Source organism: Scomber japonicus, chromosome 18, assembly GCF_027409825.1.
Source record: "Scomber japonicus isolate fScoJap1 chromosome 18, fScoJap1.pri, whole genome shotgun sequence".
Taxonomy (NCBI): Eukaryota; Metazoa; Chordata; class Actinopteri; order Scombriformes; family Scombridae; genus Scomber; species Scomber japonicus.
In genome coordinates, this window is record NC_070595.1 from 18,996,671 (window position 1) to 19,016,822 (window position 20,152).

The 20,152-nt window shown below is 41.4% G+C and overlaps 1 protein-coding gene across 1 annotated transcript in view; it reads right to left on the reverse strand.

Moving 5' to 3' along the window:
• Positions 1-20,152, reverse strand: part of znf385c (zinc finger protein 385C) — a 76,539-nt gene that overhangs the window by 4,534 nt on the left and 51,853 nt on the right. The window contains exons 2-4 of the mRNA XM_053338422.1: positions 17,331-17,473; positions 10,439-10,549; positions 5,843-6,062 (exon numbers count right to left, since the gene is read on the reverse strand). Of these exons, the coding sequence (XP_053194397.1) occupies positions 5,843-6,062; positions 10,439-10,549; positions 17,331-17,473 (474 nt within the window). The remainder of the gene's footprint in view (positions 1-5,842; positions 6,063-10,438; positions 10,550-17,330; positions 17,474-20,152) is intronic.

The following is a 20,152-nucleotide window of genomic DNA, read 5'->3' on the forward strand; positions in this document are numbered from 1 at the left end:
AAAAGGCAATGAGTCTGACTTAATAAGAAAAAATCTGAAAAACACTTTTTGAATGCAAATGTTGGCAGAATTTATCTCCAAAAGTGTTTCAATTTTTTTTTCTTAATTTTTTTGCCTTTATTGGATACTATGAAATGAAGAGGCAGACAGGAAAAGTGCCTTTCAAGTGCTGACTTTGAGGCATTTTCTGATTATCAGCCTTTGTTTTAAACCATGTGGAACATATTTGATTAGCAGTGGTTTAGGCAAATCAACTCCTCCCTTTACTTTACCTCACTATTCAAATATCAAGTGGACCTGGAGTCTCAGTCAATATAAACAAACCCATCGACTACCAGGCCCGGCCGATAAGTCACTGGAGTTCCATTACACATCTCCCCTTCACCCCATTGCCCTCCCAAGGGACTCACACACTTCAACCCTGAGCACTGTGTGCTATGCTCCCTGAATATCTCCATTTCTCCCCGCACACACACTCACAATGCAACTGTGCACATTGATTTTCCCTTTTACGTCCCAGAGTAAATTCATCATTGGAGATAAGGGTCTTCCTCTCTCATTCCCGCTAAAGAAAAAGAACCTATATGGGAGCAAGATTAGACAATCCCCTCGCTGTAATGAGAGTGACCCCTGGGGGATTGGAGCTCCTCTGTAGGGGGTGGGGTTGGGTATGATCCTGAGCTTATGTGATAGACGGGGCCACCTGAGAAGACTCTAGAGGGGAGTGATACTGATCAATGGATTTAACAGGAACCTTACACAGGAAGACATAGAGGCTGGTGGGATTCAAAGCCCTCTGAAAATCCAAAGGCTTGACTCATGAAGGACCACATTCAGCAGAGAATAATTTCAGATAAGACTGCTGAGTTTCAAGGGAGCTTAATTTTTTATTTTTTTAAGCACACCTCAAACTTGAAAAGCTAAATCACCAGTGAATCCTCTTGAAAGTAGTGCTACAATGAAAGTTCATCAACAGAAAAAATTACTTTATTTTTGTTATTGCAATTTCTTTGCAAAAACTTATAGTATTTTCAGACATTTAATACACTCAATTAGCCAAACCTCCCATACTGCATGAAGCGATCATCAGAATCAGATTTATTGCCAAGTAGGTGTGCACATACAAGGTATTTGCCTCAGTGTTGTGGTGCATAACATACATAAAATTAAGTAAATCCTAAATAATCTAAAAAGAAATCAATAAATGTAATATTACGAATGTGTAAAATATATTCTAAGTAAGAAGAGCAGCTATATGTTTCAAATTTAATTGAAGATTAAATTAAATTTCCAAAATATTCACCAGGAATGTACAAATGTTCATACTGTGTAACAATCCTAATACTAATACTTATCCTAATACTAATATTAATAAATATAATAATACAAATTGCATTAATGTAATGTGCCATGTTAGATGTGCAAAGATGTGCAAATATAGGATTATAAAGTTTACGTTAATGTCATTTGTAGTGTAGGATAGATATCATGAGATGGGGGTCCTTGTGGGGGTCCTTATTGATGAGATCATGGAAATAAACCTAAATTGCAGCGTGTATCAAAAGTAGTAGAAAGAGCTGGTGATTTGAAGCAGAATGGAGTAAAAATCTTGCAAAATAAATACAATATTTCATAAGTAGGCGCTCTCCCTGCATCTGTCCTGTTAAAGAATGCCTCCTTGCCATCATTCAGTTGTCCCTCAGACCATCTACAAGATGGCAGACACTGCCACAGAGATTGGCAAACTGTCAGACCAAAGGTTGACATATTGGCGATGCCAGAAGACTACACAGCAGCAAACTATAGATGTCTAGATCACTGTGAATATAATGATTCCCTAAAACTGGATCATCTATGTAGTAGAAGTATGCAATTATTATCTAAATTTCTGCATCATCATTGCAAACTTTTATTGAGAGCTGCACACAACAACTGCAGGGAAACAATTAAAGATGAAGGGTTGACAAACTGCAACCAAACATTGTTTCTTTTATCATTTTGGAAAATGAGGAACTAACATCAGATTGTGCTAAAAGCTGAATGCAGCCGTCTCAGTTACAGGTAACAAACAGTCACGGTTGTGTTATTCTGTATTCAGAATTTAAGTCATAATACACATACTACTCTGTGTTGCTTTGGTAAACCTGAATTCATTTGTTGAAGGGAGGAGTTTTCTTTCTTTCAGACCATCCTCACTGGATGAGAACCAATCAATGCTGCAAAGCTTCTCCGGCTGCACCACCTCTCTCTTGGCTGCCGTTGTGCCATAACTTCAGTGGTCACTTTGTCCTCCACACTCTTTTGTGTCCGACTGCAGGGCATGATATTTGGCCTTGTATCATGAAACAAGTTTTATTCTAAATATTCTGATACTTTAAAATATTTAGTATGATATTTTGTGTCTGCTTTTCACTATCTCTAGCTTAACGTTTGTAGATGGTAGTGTTATGGGAGACTCACATTTTACCGTCCTTGAAGGCATCACTACAGAAAATACAGAAACATAGTTTGTAGTCAAAGGCAGATCTCCAAAGTCCAAAGTTAAACTGGAGCAGGGAGCTCTGGGTGCAGGTAACATGGAGGGAAGTTAAACATTGTTCATTTGCATATTCTACTCCCATTTTAATGATGCAATGCTGGTTGAAAATCAGCAAAGTGTCCCTTTAACAATCCAATGAAATCTGACAGGCTTTTAGAGAGTGAAGATATCTGAAGAGATTGCTATTAATCAGCTTGATCTACTGAGAACTTTAACCACAGCTAAACAGCAAATTAATATGAATCACACTCACATACGCACACCGAGCACTGATCCAAGGCAGCCTTGGAACATAAACAACTTCCCTTGGAGAAAAAAGAATACTTGCTTTAAATCATCATTGCTGTGGTGACAAAGAGTTCCTGCGAAAGATGGTTTCAACAGCAGAGTCGATCAAAGCCAAGGATGAGTGATGATTGTCATGACTGATATAGTTCTGCTCTGGCTCTGTCTCTCTCACTTGCTCGTTCACTCTCTGCCCATTCCTTTGTTGGCCTGGGACATGGTTTACAAGCATCGATTAGTCCCTTTGTAAGATTGAAAATGTTATCTCTGCTCGTCCTTGACTTAATGTACAAACTATTTAACCTGAGAAACAGAACACCTCCAGAAAGCAAGACAGTTTTACTGCAAAAAGGTTTGTGCCAGGCAACACTTAATGGAATTGAGAAAAGTAGGATTACTGATATCCTCATTGGTGTAGAGGTTGTGTTGGTACTTCAGGAGATTTCCAGTTATTTTTATACTGTCATGACGTCAGATGTCTATGTAAAACATGGCCAAAACTTGAGGTGATATAAATAAGGTGTATAAATGCTCCCATGCAAGTCAAAAGCCAGGACCTCGTGATGACACCATATTGTTTGCACATGCCCACAAATGGCTCAGATGTATTTGAAAAATCTCCATTTTGGGCTAAAAGATGAGAAAAAGTAGTGAAATCCAACTATTACTGTTTGTTTACGTAGCCTCTGGAGCTGCTGGAAGTTGTCTGAGATGCAGTTTTGGGGAGCTAACCAATCAGAACAGACTGGGGGCCTTAAAGAGAAAGGAGCTTAAACGGGTTGTTTCAGACAGAGCCTGAACTGAGGGACTGCATAATGAGCCAGTATAAAATAAATAAAGAGTTTTTTGAGCTGTAAATCATGCAAAAATATACCGGTTCCAGAAGATATGTCCTCTTTAAAGTCTTTTGTTTGTTTCTGACTTGCCATAATGCTATTAAATCAATAGTGTGTTTTGCTAGTTTTCTTCATGTTATGTATCATTTTGTTGCATTACTTTGATATTTTCCCCATTTAAATATACTTGGAAAGCCATTTTGTGAGCAATTTGAAGTGCACTTCGAACACCCTCCAGGACCTCACAGTCAAAAGGTGGTATATGAGTGGCAGCGGCCTCCTGTGTCCAAATGCACATTAGTAGGTATTGTAATGGACTTGTGGAGGCTGACCTTGTGGGCCTAAAGGAAGTCTGTTTATTCTGAGCCAGACAGATTGTTTACAGGAAGAGCCGCCAGGTGCTTTATTGGTTCCTGATGGCAGACAATGTGGGCATTACCCTCAGACAGCTCCCCAGCAGCCTTCAGCTTCATGGCAGACATAACTCATTTCATAGAGTGTTAATTTGGAATGCTATTCCATTACAGGTTGGCATTGTGGTGCGTGCCACCACTGGCTCGCACTGCTGCATTTCAATTTCACATTAGGCCAATCACACAATTGGGCTTATTAAAGAGTGTTCCTCCTCACAAAATTGCCTTGGAACTGTAAAATTATTCACAGCACAAAAACCAGCTATGACTTATCTACTCCCCACTGACCCCCTCCGCCATGGTCCTTCTCCCTTATTCCTCTCTCTCTCTCCGTCTGTCTCCTTCATTCATTTAATCTTATCTTTCATTTTCCATTCATCATCTCGTTTCGTCTCTGCTGCTGCTTCCCCCTTTCAGAGCTCTCCTTTGCAACAGCGGAATATTAAAATGAGATTTGATGAGAGCGTTATCAGGCTCCCAGTCTTTTGTCCACTTTCTCCTTTCTGAAGGAGACTCTTAGTGCTCCAGGCAGAAAAGTGCGCGCGTGTGAATGTGTCCACGTGCACATGATTATGCCTATGAGCGGGGATAAAGTACAGACTGTCTCCCCTCCTTTTCCCAAACCGTCATATCTCTTCTCTGATATTCCGTCTAGCATCCAAGCGCATTTTGAAATTCTGCTCAGATAGTGATCTTCTCTGGGGCAGAGGAAGTGAAGAGGAGGATGAAGTAAGAAAGTCGCAGAGAGAAAAGGGGGGGTTGGGGGGAAACCGCTCTGCCGCCCCTTTACTCCCATCACTTTGGATGGGTAAATGAAAAGTTTGGACCCAGACAAGTGCAACATGAGAAGGTAATGGGTTCAGTCTGCCGTCAAAATGCCATTGGACCAATTCATGCTCTTCAAGCTAAGGTTGCAGCCCTGACTCATGGAAAAGTCAACATTCATGTTCAGCTGAAAGAAAACCAGTGCACTCTCTCTTTCTTTATAAAATGTCTATATTTACACCACAAATGGGAAAACATTCCAACTTCTTGTAAGGAGAGATGACTGCCTTTGATTTCTTTCAACTTTATTTGACAGCTGCACAAATGAAAACTCTCTCACCACTATTTTACTCCCTCTCAATTCAGCCAGCCCAATGTGTCATTCTTTTCATGCTACACAAATACACCAATTCTGGTTCTGCAAATACCCTCTCCAACCGAGATAGATAGCAGAGGGCAGCAGGGATCAAGGAAGAGTCAAGCAGTGGAAATTAAGAGGCATAGGGGGTAAAAATTCCCCCAGAAGCTCCAATTGATCTTAGTTTGTCTCTTTATTTACACAACATTTCTTCAGCCTTTGGAGCCCTCAATCCATCACAAAGCGCAGAGACAGAAGGCCGGGTCAGATAGGTTTGGGGGAGGATATGTGGGTTTAAACTGCTGAGGTTTGAATGCACAGAAACATGGTAGGGATAGGAGGGAGAGAGGGTAAGGGATAAGGTGTACAGAAGATGTAATCTCAAAGTATAACATAATGGCAGAGAGAGAGGGGGAAAGATAAGGGAAGACAGTGCAAGCTGTCAGTGATGTGAGAGTGAAGAGAAGGATTGGTGGAGGGGGGTTTTATAAAGATGATATGGAGTGAAAGGGGGAATTAGAGGACGTAAGGAACCACAGTGCGATAGAATAATCATCAAGAAGGTGGTGAGAGGTGGAGACGGATTGGCTACAAATAGCATGCTTGTGCTGTAACCTTCCTCCAATCTCTCTGTCAGTTTACGTACTTGTTCCCTCCACTAAGCTTGTATCCATGAGTGCAGGGAGAGCCGCCTCAGACATAACCGTCTTGCTCCTGTCCCGCTCTCGTTCCCGCTCTCTATCTCGTTCTCGCTCCCTTCCTGCGGATAAGGCTTCCCCGGCTCGTCGTTGCCTGTTCTTCTGGGCCTCCATGGCTTTAAGCTTCCGGGCGTGCTTGTGGCCTTTGTAGTGGGCCTCTGCTTGGTTCTGCAGGAAAATGAGAGGAAACCAGGTTAGCATAGAAAAGCAGAAAGGAGTGTTTCACTCAACACATTATCTGCCGGAAAGACGAGCCCACGTGCATTAAATGTTAAAATGTGCGCCTGAATATTTGCTCTCTCGCAGACATACACAAGCTGCAAAGAGGAGAGTCTGTTTCCACCTGATAACAGCGCTGGCACATTGGGAGTCCAGAGGTATAATTGCATGTGTAATATGCTACAAGAGAGAGGATCCCATCTCCACAACTACCCAATTATTGTGCACTGTGAGAGTCAGCCTCTGCAAATCCTAGACACATATGGCAATACATACTAATGTCACACACATTTGAGCGCATTCACGAGCACACAAACCCACATATCACAATCAAAACATTCTGACTGATTGCGATGCAGCAATTAAACACATTTGTGCAAATTTCCGTCTGGGTGGATCAGGATGTACCTTTAACGTTCTCATCATTCTCACGGCCCCGTTCAAATCCAAGAACAAAGCCCCTGTTGTCAGAGCAAGCGTTGATACATAGAAATAGCAAGGAAATCAATACAGAGATCACTCATTAAAAGGTAAAACAACCTCCGGGGATCAGCTCTCATTAGCTCCCGGTCTGGATAAGACAGTTATAGAGGGAAGGAGCAGGAGTAGAACCCAGATACATTAAATAAAAACAGAAGAGCCATGTTTAAATAAAGAGTTTTGTTTTAAATCATGTCCAAAGTGTGAAAAATGTACACTTGTCCACAATACTAAGTAATACTGGCAATGTCTACAGAATGTACCCTCCATATTTTATAAATGGGACGATTAAGAAATAATGATTAAGATTAAATTAGGTGTTATGTTTGTTTTGATATGTAGAGTAAGATGTGGTGCAGTTATTGCTTCAAGACAGCAATGTTTCCTTCCGAGCTCTCATCCAGTTAACGCTTCTTCGAGAAATAAATCATGCAAATCCTCAGGCACCAAACAACCTGAGCGAAGAGACTGGACCATTCTTTGAAGGACTCTGAAGTGAGGAATACATCCTTACAGAAATGACAAAGGGAGTTGCAAACACCGCAAGACTCTTTTATTGAAAGCGCAATATGGATTTCTCTGATTATCTGAGCATCAACAATACATTAAGTCCCATAAGCAATAAAAAGATGACTGCTGGTGCGTTGTTTAGTGTGAAGATAAAAGGTTACAGACACATTACAGTACATTGCTGGCACCAGTCTCATGTGTTAGCTCTCTGTAAACACCAGCAGGAGTTAAACATGTACACTTCACATTAGCGAGCCTAATGGTGCAATATAATGGAAGCCTATAAATAATGTGGCTGTCAAAGCATCTGTGATAACAACTCTAATACCTCAGTGCATCATGTGACTGATCTGCTGTGAAAAGGCTTCAGAGATTTGCGTGATGTGACGAATTCAGCCAACGCCTTCCCCCACCACCAGTCCCTCCATCCAACTGAGTCTCAGTGGAAGCAGAGGGACAAGGTGTGAAATGAGCTTTGGTTTTCACATCACCACCTCAAGCAGCAGGACTACGGGGAGATACAGTTCTCTTCTAAGGGGATTCCTGTTTGTCCAGTGATCAAAGTAAACATTGAGGGGTTGTGGAACCCCCCCCTTCCCCTACCCCACCGCCCCCTCCATGATTGCAATGATATGATGTTGAATCGTGTCATCCAATAACTACTAGCTTGAAGCAAAAATAACAACAAAGACATAAAAATTGAGTGGATCTTCCAGGTGGTTTGCTTAATTTAACAATCATTGAGCTGCCTCTGTTGATTGTGCAAGCTGATGAACAGCAGGCCTAGAGTCACTAACAATATGGATGGATGTAAAAAAGAATATGGCCTTTACCAAAATTGAGAGTCACAGATGTGTCTAGGATGTTTTTCACTGCAAAACACTTCAATTATGTTCTATTCTATTACGACAATGTATAATGTGTAATATGGTAAAACATTTTAGCAGGTGCAAGAGTTTAAGAATCCCCACTTTAATTAATGATTATGTCCAGACCCAAGTGCAGAAGAGCAGTAAGCTTGAAACGTCCTATTAAATGTACCTGCAATGGGAGCTGCAGTGTGTGGACTTTTCTCTTGCTTTTACAGATGCGAGTCCTAAAAATGGACTTATAACATGTAGTATCTTTAGATTTCTTCCCTCTATACGATAATTAATATTAAAAGGACAATCTATCAGCCTCTAGGGATCGCAACATTTAAACAACCTCTTGGTACAGAGAACCAATTGGGGCTCAAAACATTATCTTATATGTAATTAAGAAGAATATTTTTAGGTGAGTATCCTTTAGTGTTGTGAGTCATCTGAGGAGCAGAAACCATCATTGAAATAAACAATAAATAAAGTATCTGACAAAATGCCCTGTTTTGTTTGGACAGGGCATTTATGTTTCATGTCAGAAAGGCTGAACAACTTCTAGGGACAACCAGAGGGCATTTGGACCATTACCAAACATTACCACCAAGCTATGGTGTGAAATTAAATTGGTGTGTAGACTGAAAACAGCCCTGCATTAAATGACTGTAAGGGAGATAAAATGTAGAAAGTACAGTTGATAGTCACAGACCCATGACTATGAAGGATAATCAGACACCAAAACGCTGCACAGCTGTTCACAATATTATGGGTTTTTACTGCTTTGGAAAATGATTACAGCAGCAATAATTTTATCGTTCGTTGGGACGATTACAAGGTAAACACTTGAGATATGGCTCTCAAGTTACAGAGTACTCTTCCAAGAAGCTGCATCTGCATGGATTTGGTTGGCTGATGCAGTGCCTTGCTGGATGGCATGTTGCGTTCCAGCGAAAAAGTTTTTGACCAGACAACACTTTGTTTTTTTGCCTGAGCGTCCACAGATGAGTTCCATTCAAACAAATGTAGGGGCAACCTTTTTTGTGCAGGGCTATTATTAGTCAGAACACAAAAATGAAGCACAGATCTGTCCCCATTAGGGCACACATACATGTATGGTCTCAAATGGGCCCTTGTGCACCTGTAAGCAGACCCCACAGTAGTGACCTTTCCTGGAGTACACCTCCACGTCACTGTAGCTAGGTGAGATTTAATCTGCTGAAGTTCAGTTAAAAAAAAATCTATCTCATCCTAAATAGCTCTTTAAGGCCAATTTGTGCTATACTGAGCAGAAGAGGACCCTTAGTTATTTCCCATTTGAGCATTATGCATAAGGTTAACTTGGTATAATATCTGAGCAAACTCTGAGGAGGGTGCATGGAAGGTATTCATACTCTCAGAGAGACAGATAAAGCTACAGTCAGAGCTGACACTCCTCTTTAAGTCAATGTGTGGAGGCAGGGAATGGGATTTGCTCTAGTGTGTGAAGAGCACGTCTGCGGCTCCTCTTCCCCCCTCAGCTCCCTGTCTCCTGTGCCTCAGCCCTTCTTTGAAGATGGAGTCCAAAAATGTGTGTGTCTGTGTGTGTGTGTTTGTTTTACTGTGCCCAGACCTGAGATGTCTTAAGGCATTCTGGACTATTATGTATTTGTTTATGTGAATATGCATGAAATGTCATGAGATATTTGCGCGCGTGTGTGAGAGAGAAAGAGAGAGAGAGAGAGAGAGAGAGAGAGAGAGAGAGAGAGAGAGGGAGAGAGAGAGAGAGAGAGAGTGAGAGAGAGAGAGAGAGAGATAGAGATTGTCTGCATGTTTGAATGCAATGTGTGTGTGTGTGTGTGTGTGTGTGTGTGTGTGTGTGTGTGTGTTTGTGTGAGTGTGTGATAGAGGTGGCAAGGATGGGAGAAATGGAACGAGAAGCTGAGAGCTGCTTCCTGTTGGGGCTGCTGATTGTTTCTGCTCTTTGCTGATAAATGGCAGCTCTCCCTGCTGTCTAATCCCTCATACCAAAACAACACACACATACACATACACACACACACACACAAACACATACATAAAGATTTCACTAAAAGGAAACCAACCAAACTTTCACACACACAAAACTAAAAAAAAAACATAACTTTTGATTTAAAAAGGTACATATATTTGCAGTGACGGGTACACAAACAGTTTAGGCTTTGCATATACACACAAAGATGCACACAAAGCCGTGCACAGTAGACACAAACACAAAGCGTCAGTGTGGATGATAAGAGCTCGGGTAATTTTAGACCATATTTTTAAGAACCAACATTCAAAATTATAGCAGAGGCACAAAACAAAGAGATGTTATTCTATGAGGCTTGACTCACTTTTTGTTATAAATTGCTTTCATGTCCTAAATTACTGTGTGCCATCACTTTCTCTCTCTTATTGTCCATCAATTTCTCCATCTTCTTCATACAAACCACGGCATAAAACCACTAAAACATTTCTTACCGTTGAGTTAAAGCGCAGGTGGCAAATGTTGCAGGATATAATCTGTTTCTTCTTGAGGGGCTGCGGGACACCAAATGTGTGGTTGATCACTGCCTTCTGGACAGGATCCATCTGAGAGACAGAAAGAAAAAAAAAGACCAGTACAAACAACATTAGTTCTATACAATGTTATTCTCCCAAATGACAAAATTTCTTTGCAACAGAACAACCTCGCCTCAGAGGTGAGGTGAAGTTGCTCCCCAGCTAGACAGAGATTCAATCTTCAGTTTGGCCATTCTTGTTATAAAGTGTCCTCTAATACATCAGAGGATAAAACAACATCACATCCAGATATTTCCAGCAGCAACAGAAGAGTGTAACAGGGGATATCATTTCAGCTGTTAGTGACAAATATCATGTTTTGGTGTTTAGCTCAGTTTTCCCCTGAGTTACTTACACACTATAACTGAGTCTATTAACTAAACTTCCCAAAGCATGACACCATCTACTAAAAGACAGACCCTATTTCCCAAGACTTTAAACACTGTTCCCCTTTTGTCACTCATATGCTCAAATCATTAACTCTTAAGTCACAAATTGTTTTATATTGGTAATACATAGTATTCTACTTTTGTTATGAGCTGCATATTTTTACATTACATTTTCTTTTTCACTCAGTTTCAGTTTATTTTAAGTATGGTGAGGAAATAAAAAGTTTGAATATTCACTGCAGTAACAGGTTTTTATGCTAGTGTTTGAAATTGATCTCACCAGTGTGTAATAGCTGTTTTGTAGTGTTTGATTGCTTTTGTGTGATGTCTGAAGGCAAAGTTTGGTTTAAATGTAAGATTACATGGTTTTGGATGGAGAGTTTTATTTTGACATGGGAGTTTGAAGTTATGCATTTGTATTTAAAGTTTCTGGAAATGGAGCATAATTTCAAGAAATGTGTTTTAGCAACCAAGAAAAACTAGTAATTAGTGGGGGCATTTTCAACATTTGGCACCATTGCTGAGAAATGTATTGACACCAAAGAGTAAATCATGAAAACAGAATGAAGAAGTTTTGATGTAAATGAGACTGTAGGCACTGACCAGAATGTCAGTCACAGTCACCTTGACCCTGCAGTGATGTATCTGAATTGCTCGATTCATCAATACATGAAGCCATTCAAAGTGATATTTAAACACATCATAACTACTGAAAGGTAACATGCTCACATACTCTCTATGAGAGCTGTTGAATGACATTGAGGGAAAATGAAAGTAGGGCACACAGGTAAATTGAAAATTCAGAAATCATCAAATAATTCTAGGAGTGCACTGAATAACACACTTAATATGATGTTATTATCAAAAAGAGTACCCATATCTGCTCAAGGGGTGTTCTGCTCCTCATGGTGTATTAAAACAAAACCTTATAATACAAAATAAGAACAAAGAGACAAGTGTGACAGCTGAGCAGGTTTGCAGCATAAATATGAAACAACAGAAAAGTTCACTATAAATTATCATGAGGTTGTGATGTGAAGGGAATATCTCAGTTTGTGCCTACAAGGACATTGTGTGATAGACTCTGAGCTTTGTGCATGACTTTGCTGATATCAGTGGCTGTTTCATCTACATGCATGAAGCAACATGACGAGCTGCCGTACTTCGGCTTTGGTTCTTATCAAACTATACAGCGTGCCAGCTAATTATGGTACTTGTGCTGCCGGTGCACTTCCACAACAATGCTCAAAAGTGATGCGACTGTAAGGAAATAAATTCAGGTGTATTGCATATTTTTAAGCAGAGGACGGCTACTGAATGATAGAAAATGTGTCTTTAGGCCTTCAGAAAATTGTTATTGAGAGTGGATGAATCAAGGTTATCCACCACACAATGCTTCTATTGTGTGGTGGATAACTGAAAAGATAACCAGAACTAAATAGAGGACCTCAAAATACAGCCCCTTTGAAAGATGAATCACACTTTCATCAGTCCTACAGTAATGGTTTGAGTTCACTTTATAACTGAATAACTGTTAGTAGTATTACAACAGTACTGATATTTACATGACTACAGAAGAGATAACTACAAGTAACACCTAAAAAACAGTCCTTGAAATACTGACTAAAAGATTTTGTTAGCTTTTAATGACAATGTCACACAGGTGTTTTCACTTATTTGCCTGATTAGGTGACTTCTCAGGATTGCAGAGGTGTGTACAAAATGTGCTTCATTGACATCTGCCTCAGTCTTTAGTTTCACCTGTTAGGGCAGGAAAATATTCCTAATGACGCATTCAGATTGGTGACCTCAGTTTATTCACAGCACAGCTCCGCCCCACTTTAACCTGAGCAGCAAATCTCTTCATGCATCTTTATATGAAAAACACTGATGTTTTTCATATTATGTCTACTCCTCACTCACTTTTGAAGTCATATTTTCCAGGAGTGATGACCTTGATGTTTAATTTTTAAAAGTGTTAAATTATTTTTCAGCTTTTTCTCAGCTTTTATTTAACCAGGAAATCTCTTAAGATATATAGGATGCTTTTAATTGAGCTAACGCTTCCTCGCATCCTGTCTCCTCTGTCCTCTGGTTGTGACTCGGATATCGATCCCCCACATCATCATCGTAGGCCTTAGAATGAGGAACGACAGGTGTATCCTGTGCGGAAGTTTTTTCATTGGATGGCAACACCACTGTGATCAAATGTGATTATTGATTGGTCATCTGATCTTATGGGAAAATAAACAGTTTTAGTTGTAATACAACCGATCTGGAAAACTACTAGAACAGGAACAATACGACACTAACAGAGGCTTTTCAGTACGGCTCAGCTCCGTCAGGAGAATATGACACAGCTGTGTGTCTCCTACAAAATCATCATTAGACTGAAAAAGACATCAGACAAACTAAATAAGCAATATTTTATTAAAACATATTCTGCAGGCTACGGCTCTTTTTATTGCTCCTTTTTGACAGTTCTGTTCTTTCAATAATTAACAATTAAATTGTGACTTATTCTGTGACAGCCAGACGCTGCTATAGATAATGCCGGTACAGTTATCTGGTGCTTTTCTTCCAGCTATCAGTTTGTAGACATTATTAAGTAACAGTTTGAAGTATTAATTAATTGTAGCTATATTTTAAGTTTTAACTTCAGAGTTTGATATTCATATCAATTATTTTATGCGTCTGAACTGTTTTTCTTTCTCTATGTGTGGCTATGCAGCCCTCCAACAAGTAGAAAATACATAGAACTGAGCAAAACTGTTTAAAAATATTTTAAATAAATCTCATTGTACCAGAGGCAATGCAATGCAGCAGTGTAACCTTGTGTTTTTGCTTTTGTTTTTTACATTGCACATTAAAAATCAATCAATGTGTATTCATGACCGTGTGGTTAAAATAACCCAGTTAATATATCCATTACTTCTAAACTCTGCATAACAAACTCAATATGCATGCAGTGATGGAGACAGAGGTGAAGAAAACCCTGCTCCACCCTGCCTATGTGACACATCTTGTCCGTGCCTTGTGTGTTTCAGCAGAAAGTCTTCATGTCACTCTCCAAACAAACAGTCAAAAGTCATTACAACACCGTCATCTTGTTACAAACTGAGCTACAGCCTGTATTTTAATGCAGGTCGAGTATTTTATTGCATGTAGAGAATGACACTGGGAGTCATTGCAGCCCTGGGGGAAGTGTTTCTGAAAAGGGTTTTGAATGGAGGCTACAGTTTTAACTGTCTGTGAAGAGACTGCAAAGAGTCCCTGAACGGCAAACTATAAACAGCAGAATGAAAGCCAAGGCTTCATTAGAAGGTCTGCATTCATGATGACAGCTGATCTCACTGCAGCAACCTTCAGTATGGTATCACATATAACAATCACCTAGGATTTCTCCCCAGGCTGGCACAAGGCCTGGCTCAGTCCACAACCCTGCTTGCATGAGAGAAGGGTCACAGGACGGCTGGAGAGATCACTCTTCCCATACCGAGTATAAGACAAATACATTCGCTGGAGCCAGAGGCGGTGCTGACAGTCCCAGTTGCCTAGAGATCAAGGGGTGTTGGGATATTGATGATGGTGAGGATGGCACATTGCTTTGCTTTCTTTCTGATACACGCTCCTTCCATACCACACACACACACACACACACACACACACACACACACACACACACACCAAGTTGCACCATGTCCAGGCAGCTGAATCCTCTGCAAGACTGGAGTCTGTTTACTACAGACTTCTCAAGGCCAGGTGTGAGAGGGAATATAAACACACCTGACACTGAAACCTCCACGCTGGAGGTACATCTCTCCCTAAGGGTTTTCTTTGCCTTTGTTGTTTTATTTTGGTCTCTTCTACATGACTCAACGCTACCTCTGGGAGCAACTGACTTTTCCCTTCACAAGTCGAAGCCCGACCATGGAAACCTAGCTCTCCCACTCCTGCCGGCCTCTGTCCACCTTAGCAGGGCAGGCTGCACACAGCTATTTGTTTTAGGAGCTGAAGAATGTGCCCATTGTCTGTCCGCAGCCATCCTGAACCGACTGCTATAAATGCGTCTTTTGTCCAAGCCCACCGTCCTCCCCCGCCATCCTAGTGCAGACAGAACTTATCCTGCACCAGGCAGCTGAGTCCGTGATGGGGTTTCAACGTAGACAGAGAGAGAGAGAGAGAGGGGGCAAGAGAGAGAGAGAGTGAGAGAGAGAGAGAGAGAGAGAGAGAGAGAGAGAGAGAGAGAGAGAGATGGAGAAGGAGTCACAACAAGAGACGAGGAGAGAGTGAGGTGTGGGGGTGGGGGGGGGGGGGGGGGGGGGATGTAAGAAGAGGCACCAGGGGAACCGGAGGATATTTAGTTTTGGAGACAGGTGCATTCATCTTCCCGCCTGCACACGTCCTGAACAACGTGTGCCTTATCAGGGCTGAGAGAACCTGGGGCTCCCTGTTGAATGGACTTTGTGATTAATGCCAGAGCTGCGCTGTCAGACTGTGTGTTATAGAGGCTAATCATCTCCTCCCGGGACTGAAGCGACACTGATTTGATGTTATTTCCGCGGTTATCATAATTTCTGCATTCTGGCTGCAGTAGACTCCACGTTCTACTGCGATTTGCATTCCACTTAACAATGGCTGACTGAATATCTTTGCAACTACATAAATATGATTTCTTCTGTATGAACTTGCTGCATTTATTATTAATCTGCTGCAGTTTTCTTCAACAATAACTGTTACTAATGTTTCTACCTTGACTTTTTTTCTAAATAAGAAGCAAAGTGTGTTTACTGTGAGTTTCCATAAATGACTATTATTTTTATCAGACAACATGAAGGCTTGAAAAGAGCTTTGAGGCACAGACGTTGGTTTGAGAATAGAAAGAGCAATTGAAACATAAGCAAAACATAGACAAAACAGTGACCAGAGACCTTGCTCTACTGCCTTCACCACTAATATAAATACACAAGAGTGTTTGAGGAATTAGCTTCTAGGCATGCTCAGTCCTCCATAAGGCAGTATAGGCGACACCGTGACCCAAAACAGTGGGTGGCTTAACAAATGAATAAACAGCACTTTTCACATTGCAGGTTTGAGACCCCCTACATACACACATGCACATCGTACAGTGCACGTTTATGTCTCATCCACCCCCTCACACATGTCTTCCACTGTAAAAACCAGCCAGCCAGATGACTGTGTGGCTCTCTCTCTCTCTCCCTCTCTCCCTCTCTCTCTCATGCTACCTTTTTTTGCTTGGTTTGAAAAGGTGTTAAGTGTATGCTGGAGCGAAAGCTCTGGCTTATGTTTCATTTACAGACCACAGAACTGCAGACAGTTTCATAGTGTGGGATGAGGAAAATGAACACACACATGCACACGCACGCATGCACAGACGCACACGCACACGCACACGCACCCACACACACACACACACACACATACAAACACACACACACACACACGTAAAACTAGGATCAAAGAAATCAGAGGTGCCTACACACACACACACAAAATGACAATGGGTATAGCTCTAGTAAGTAAAGGATCAAAGATTCAAGCCTTTAATTCCAAGCACTGAGGTAAGTTAAGTATCAGAGCTAAGAAGCTTGAAAACTGAACAGTTTGTTGCTGACGTTCGAAACAAAGTTATAAGAGACGTGTGTGCAGAAATGCTGATAGTGAGGTGACAACAGCATGGCTCAGAGGTAAAACACTGCTTGAATAAAGATAAGCATTCCAAGCGTAAGGCACAGAGATATGGTGAAAGGCAGTGTAGCTAAAATTAAAGACATGATTTTATAGACCTGTCTTTTAATAAAAAAACAGCATGATGTGGAATACAACCACAAAATGTATGAAGTATGTAGATCACAGTATTGACCATTACCCCATAAAGGCAATACACTTGTCTTGCTAGAGTATAAACTTATGTTAATATAATATGTCTGTTGGGGGTTCCTGATCGATACAGTGCTCAACGACTGAGTGATATTTTTCCAGGTGCTTCAGTTTTTCACTCTCACTCCCCCGGCCTAATGGTGCCTAACACCTTGTATTTTCAAGGAGTGTACAAGATGAAAAATGACAAAATATTAAAAGACATTTTGTTCTCAAGCTCAAAAAAGCATGTTACCAAACTGTATAATCACAATATTTTTCCTCAGTGAGATGAGTCACCTATTTACACAATATTTCTGCTGGATTTCAGCTCTAATTAGCTGCCGTATTACACTTATTTTTGTAATTTACAGGCATACCAGGCTCTGGCGGAGACCTTGAAATTCTTTGTTGACAAAAATAATAGATTAATTGTTTCCAACCATTACATCCCTGTTTATCTTTATTTCCATGAAATCTAATCCACAAGAGACTTTCATTATAGCAGCAACAGAAAGACAGACGTCTGCTATCGGACTTACTGTGTTAAAGTTAGGGAAGAGGCTGAGCGGGGAGGATCCATTGAGTCTGAAGGGCAGGAGATGTTTGAGGTCGAGCTGAGGCTGTAGTGGCCGTCCTGGGACAGGGAGGGAAGCCAGAAGGGGGCTGCCCTGGGTTGACGTACCTGGAAAGCACAACGAGATAGATGTTGGAAGTTAGGAAGCAACGGGAAATGTTAACAATTCTGTGCCGCTGTGACTGTCGGAGCGGAGCTGCGTTTATGACTTCTAAGAGGTCAGGTGCAGCACTTGGAGGAGGTCTGACTTTGATTCATTTGATACCAGAGGCACCATTACGGCTCCAGCTGACATCCAACACACTTTGTACGACTCAGATGTGTGTGTGGGTGTGTGTGTGTGTGTGTGTGTGTGTGTGTGTGTGTGTGGTTTCAAAAGGGCATGTGCACGTATCTGGGATAACAGTATGTGTTTCTGTTTTTATGCAGACATAAGGAGGTGTACATGTTTGTGGGGGATGGGCAGTCTTGCTGGAGACTGAATACCCCCATCACCTGAGTTGCCAAGTCTGATCCCCAAGGACACGCGCCCCCTGCCTCATGTACATACACACCCACAACCACATCATTTAATTACTGATTTATTGGCTGAAGAAAGGCGCTGCGCGAGAGGAAGATGGGCGATATCGCATTTCAAATGGACCAGGGATGAAGAGATTTCTAATTTTCCGCCTGGCTGAGTTTCAGTGGACCAGTGCGCTCAGCGGTGTGCAGGCACTTATCCCAGCACCAGGATCAATCATCGGTGTCAGCTGTGGGTCACCATGGCCACCCCAAAGTATGCCTATCATGTGAGCCCTTTGTGCAGCACACACACACACACATACACACGCACACATATATACATTGTGAGTAAAGACGGACTGGTGTGTGATGACGCACATCACAGGTAAAAAAAAAAAACACTGACCTTACAATAACACCATTGGCATTCTTAGAAACAGTAAAAGATTGGTCAAGAAAAAGCTCCTTCTCAAAGTGGAGGAAGGAAATTGTGCAAGATTGCAAAGACAGATGGTAGAATTACAGAAGGCAAGAGGTGAAAGACAAAAAGACTGGTGCTACAGGGAAAAATCAGTAATATATTACACTATTGAAATAAAAATGCTTCATCACTATGATAAAAACAGAATACAATCATGAAAATTTTAGATGTTTAATATCAAATTATAAACTGTGTGGTGCATGACATTCAAAACTTTAAATTTATCTGGAAAACAAACACCTGCATTAGCTGAATCCTCATCCACCTAAAATTGTTGACAAATACAACCCACTCACCAGAAAGTTAATATTTGCAAATTCTGCAAAACCTAGATAACATTCAGTGATGGTCTTTTTGAGATTTAGTGCCAAGCTTCTTACATTCATCATTCCAACACTACTGCAGCATAGTCAAGGGTGTTAAAACTAAAATAGTTCAGGAAAGATTGTGGTTATGCTTAATAAAAGCCAGCATGAATTGCATGCCTGCGATGGGTGCAAACTCCAAATCTCCAGCTTGAAAACCAAACACGCTACACAATCACCCACCATCTCTCCCCTTCTGTTTTTCCTTGCTTTAAACAAGGCAAAACCATGCTTCAGGACACACTGCCTCCTGAATTGGCTCTATGAACATAAGTCCAAGAAAGACTGCACAGCCAGACATATATGGTACAGTTCCACCTACAACTTCTGCCATGGCAAAGCTATCACCTTCAACAAAATAACAACAACTGTCAAAATAATACTTAACAGTTTTTCCTGGTGTTTTTTTTCCTTCTGTTTTTGCTGTTGCATGATAGTCATGTTTTTTCAATTAGCAGTGGTGTCAAGGTTCTGGTATGATGGTAATACTGCTGTATGGCCTCTGAGGTACAGAACAGAGTGATAGATGGGGAATATGTCAGTACTTTGGCCCATGGCTTTCTGTGGCTTGGCAGGATTGGCAGCCATGACGTGGGGTGTGTGTGGTTGCTGGGTAGAGAGGGGCTGAGAGACTCAAGCTCTGAGCATATGCTCCTTAGCACTACGTTCAAGCCTGCCTTTGCCATGTGTGGGCTCTCCACTGCTGTCTGTCTGACACCAAGAGAGATGCAGCCCGGGACGGACGCAGCCTTCAGACACGTGGGCAGCAGCCGGCGGGAGATTGCTCACATAGGCAACACACATGCACACACACATTCACACACAGAAAATGAGGAGAGAAGCTGAGTCTTCTCTTGGCAAGGCTATCAGAGAAAAAGCTGGGCTTGCAGGGAGGACAGTTATCAGCTGATAGTACTTCCTCACCTCTCTGTGACTCCCTAGGCAACTTATTAAATCAGGGGCTGGCTGTTTGCCTCTTTGGATGATAACACTGCCACGGAAGCAGAGCCCGAATTCAGGCATGTATGACAACGCGCGTAGCAGTGTGTATGTGTTCGGCTCGCATGAACGAGACGAGTATCACATGCACACACAAACACATACAAACAGAACTGCCTACGCACCTCTGAAAACAAATAGCTCCCAGGGCGAGGGGGAAGTCAATATAAACATACAGTCACACAACATGCACACACAGGCACACAACATCAAACAAGGTATAATTTTGCACTTGGCATGTATTGTGTGTGATTCTAGTAGCTCCACACTTTAAAGCAAAACAACATATGTTTTTGAGTGTTACAGCCAATTTCTTATATTTTTGTGCTTCTGTGTGTGTGTGTGTATATTTTTGTGTGTGTGTGTGTAAGGAAGATGGTTGACTTATTTCAGCCTGCAGCCCCTGATAACCTCCTTCTATCACACTGCGTCATTTTC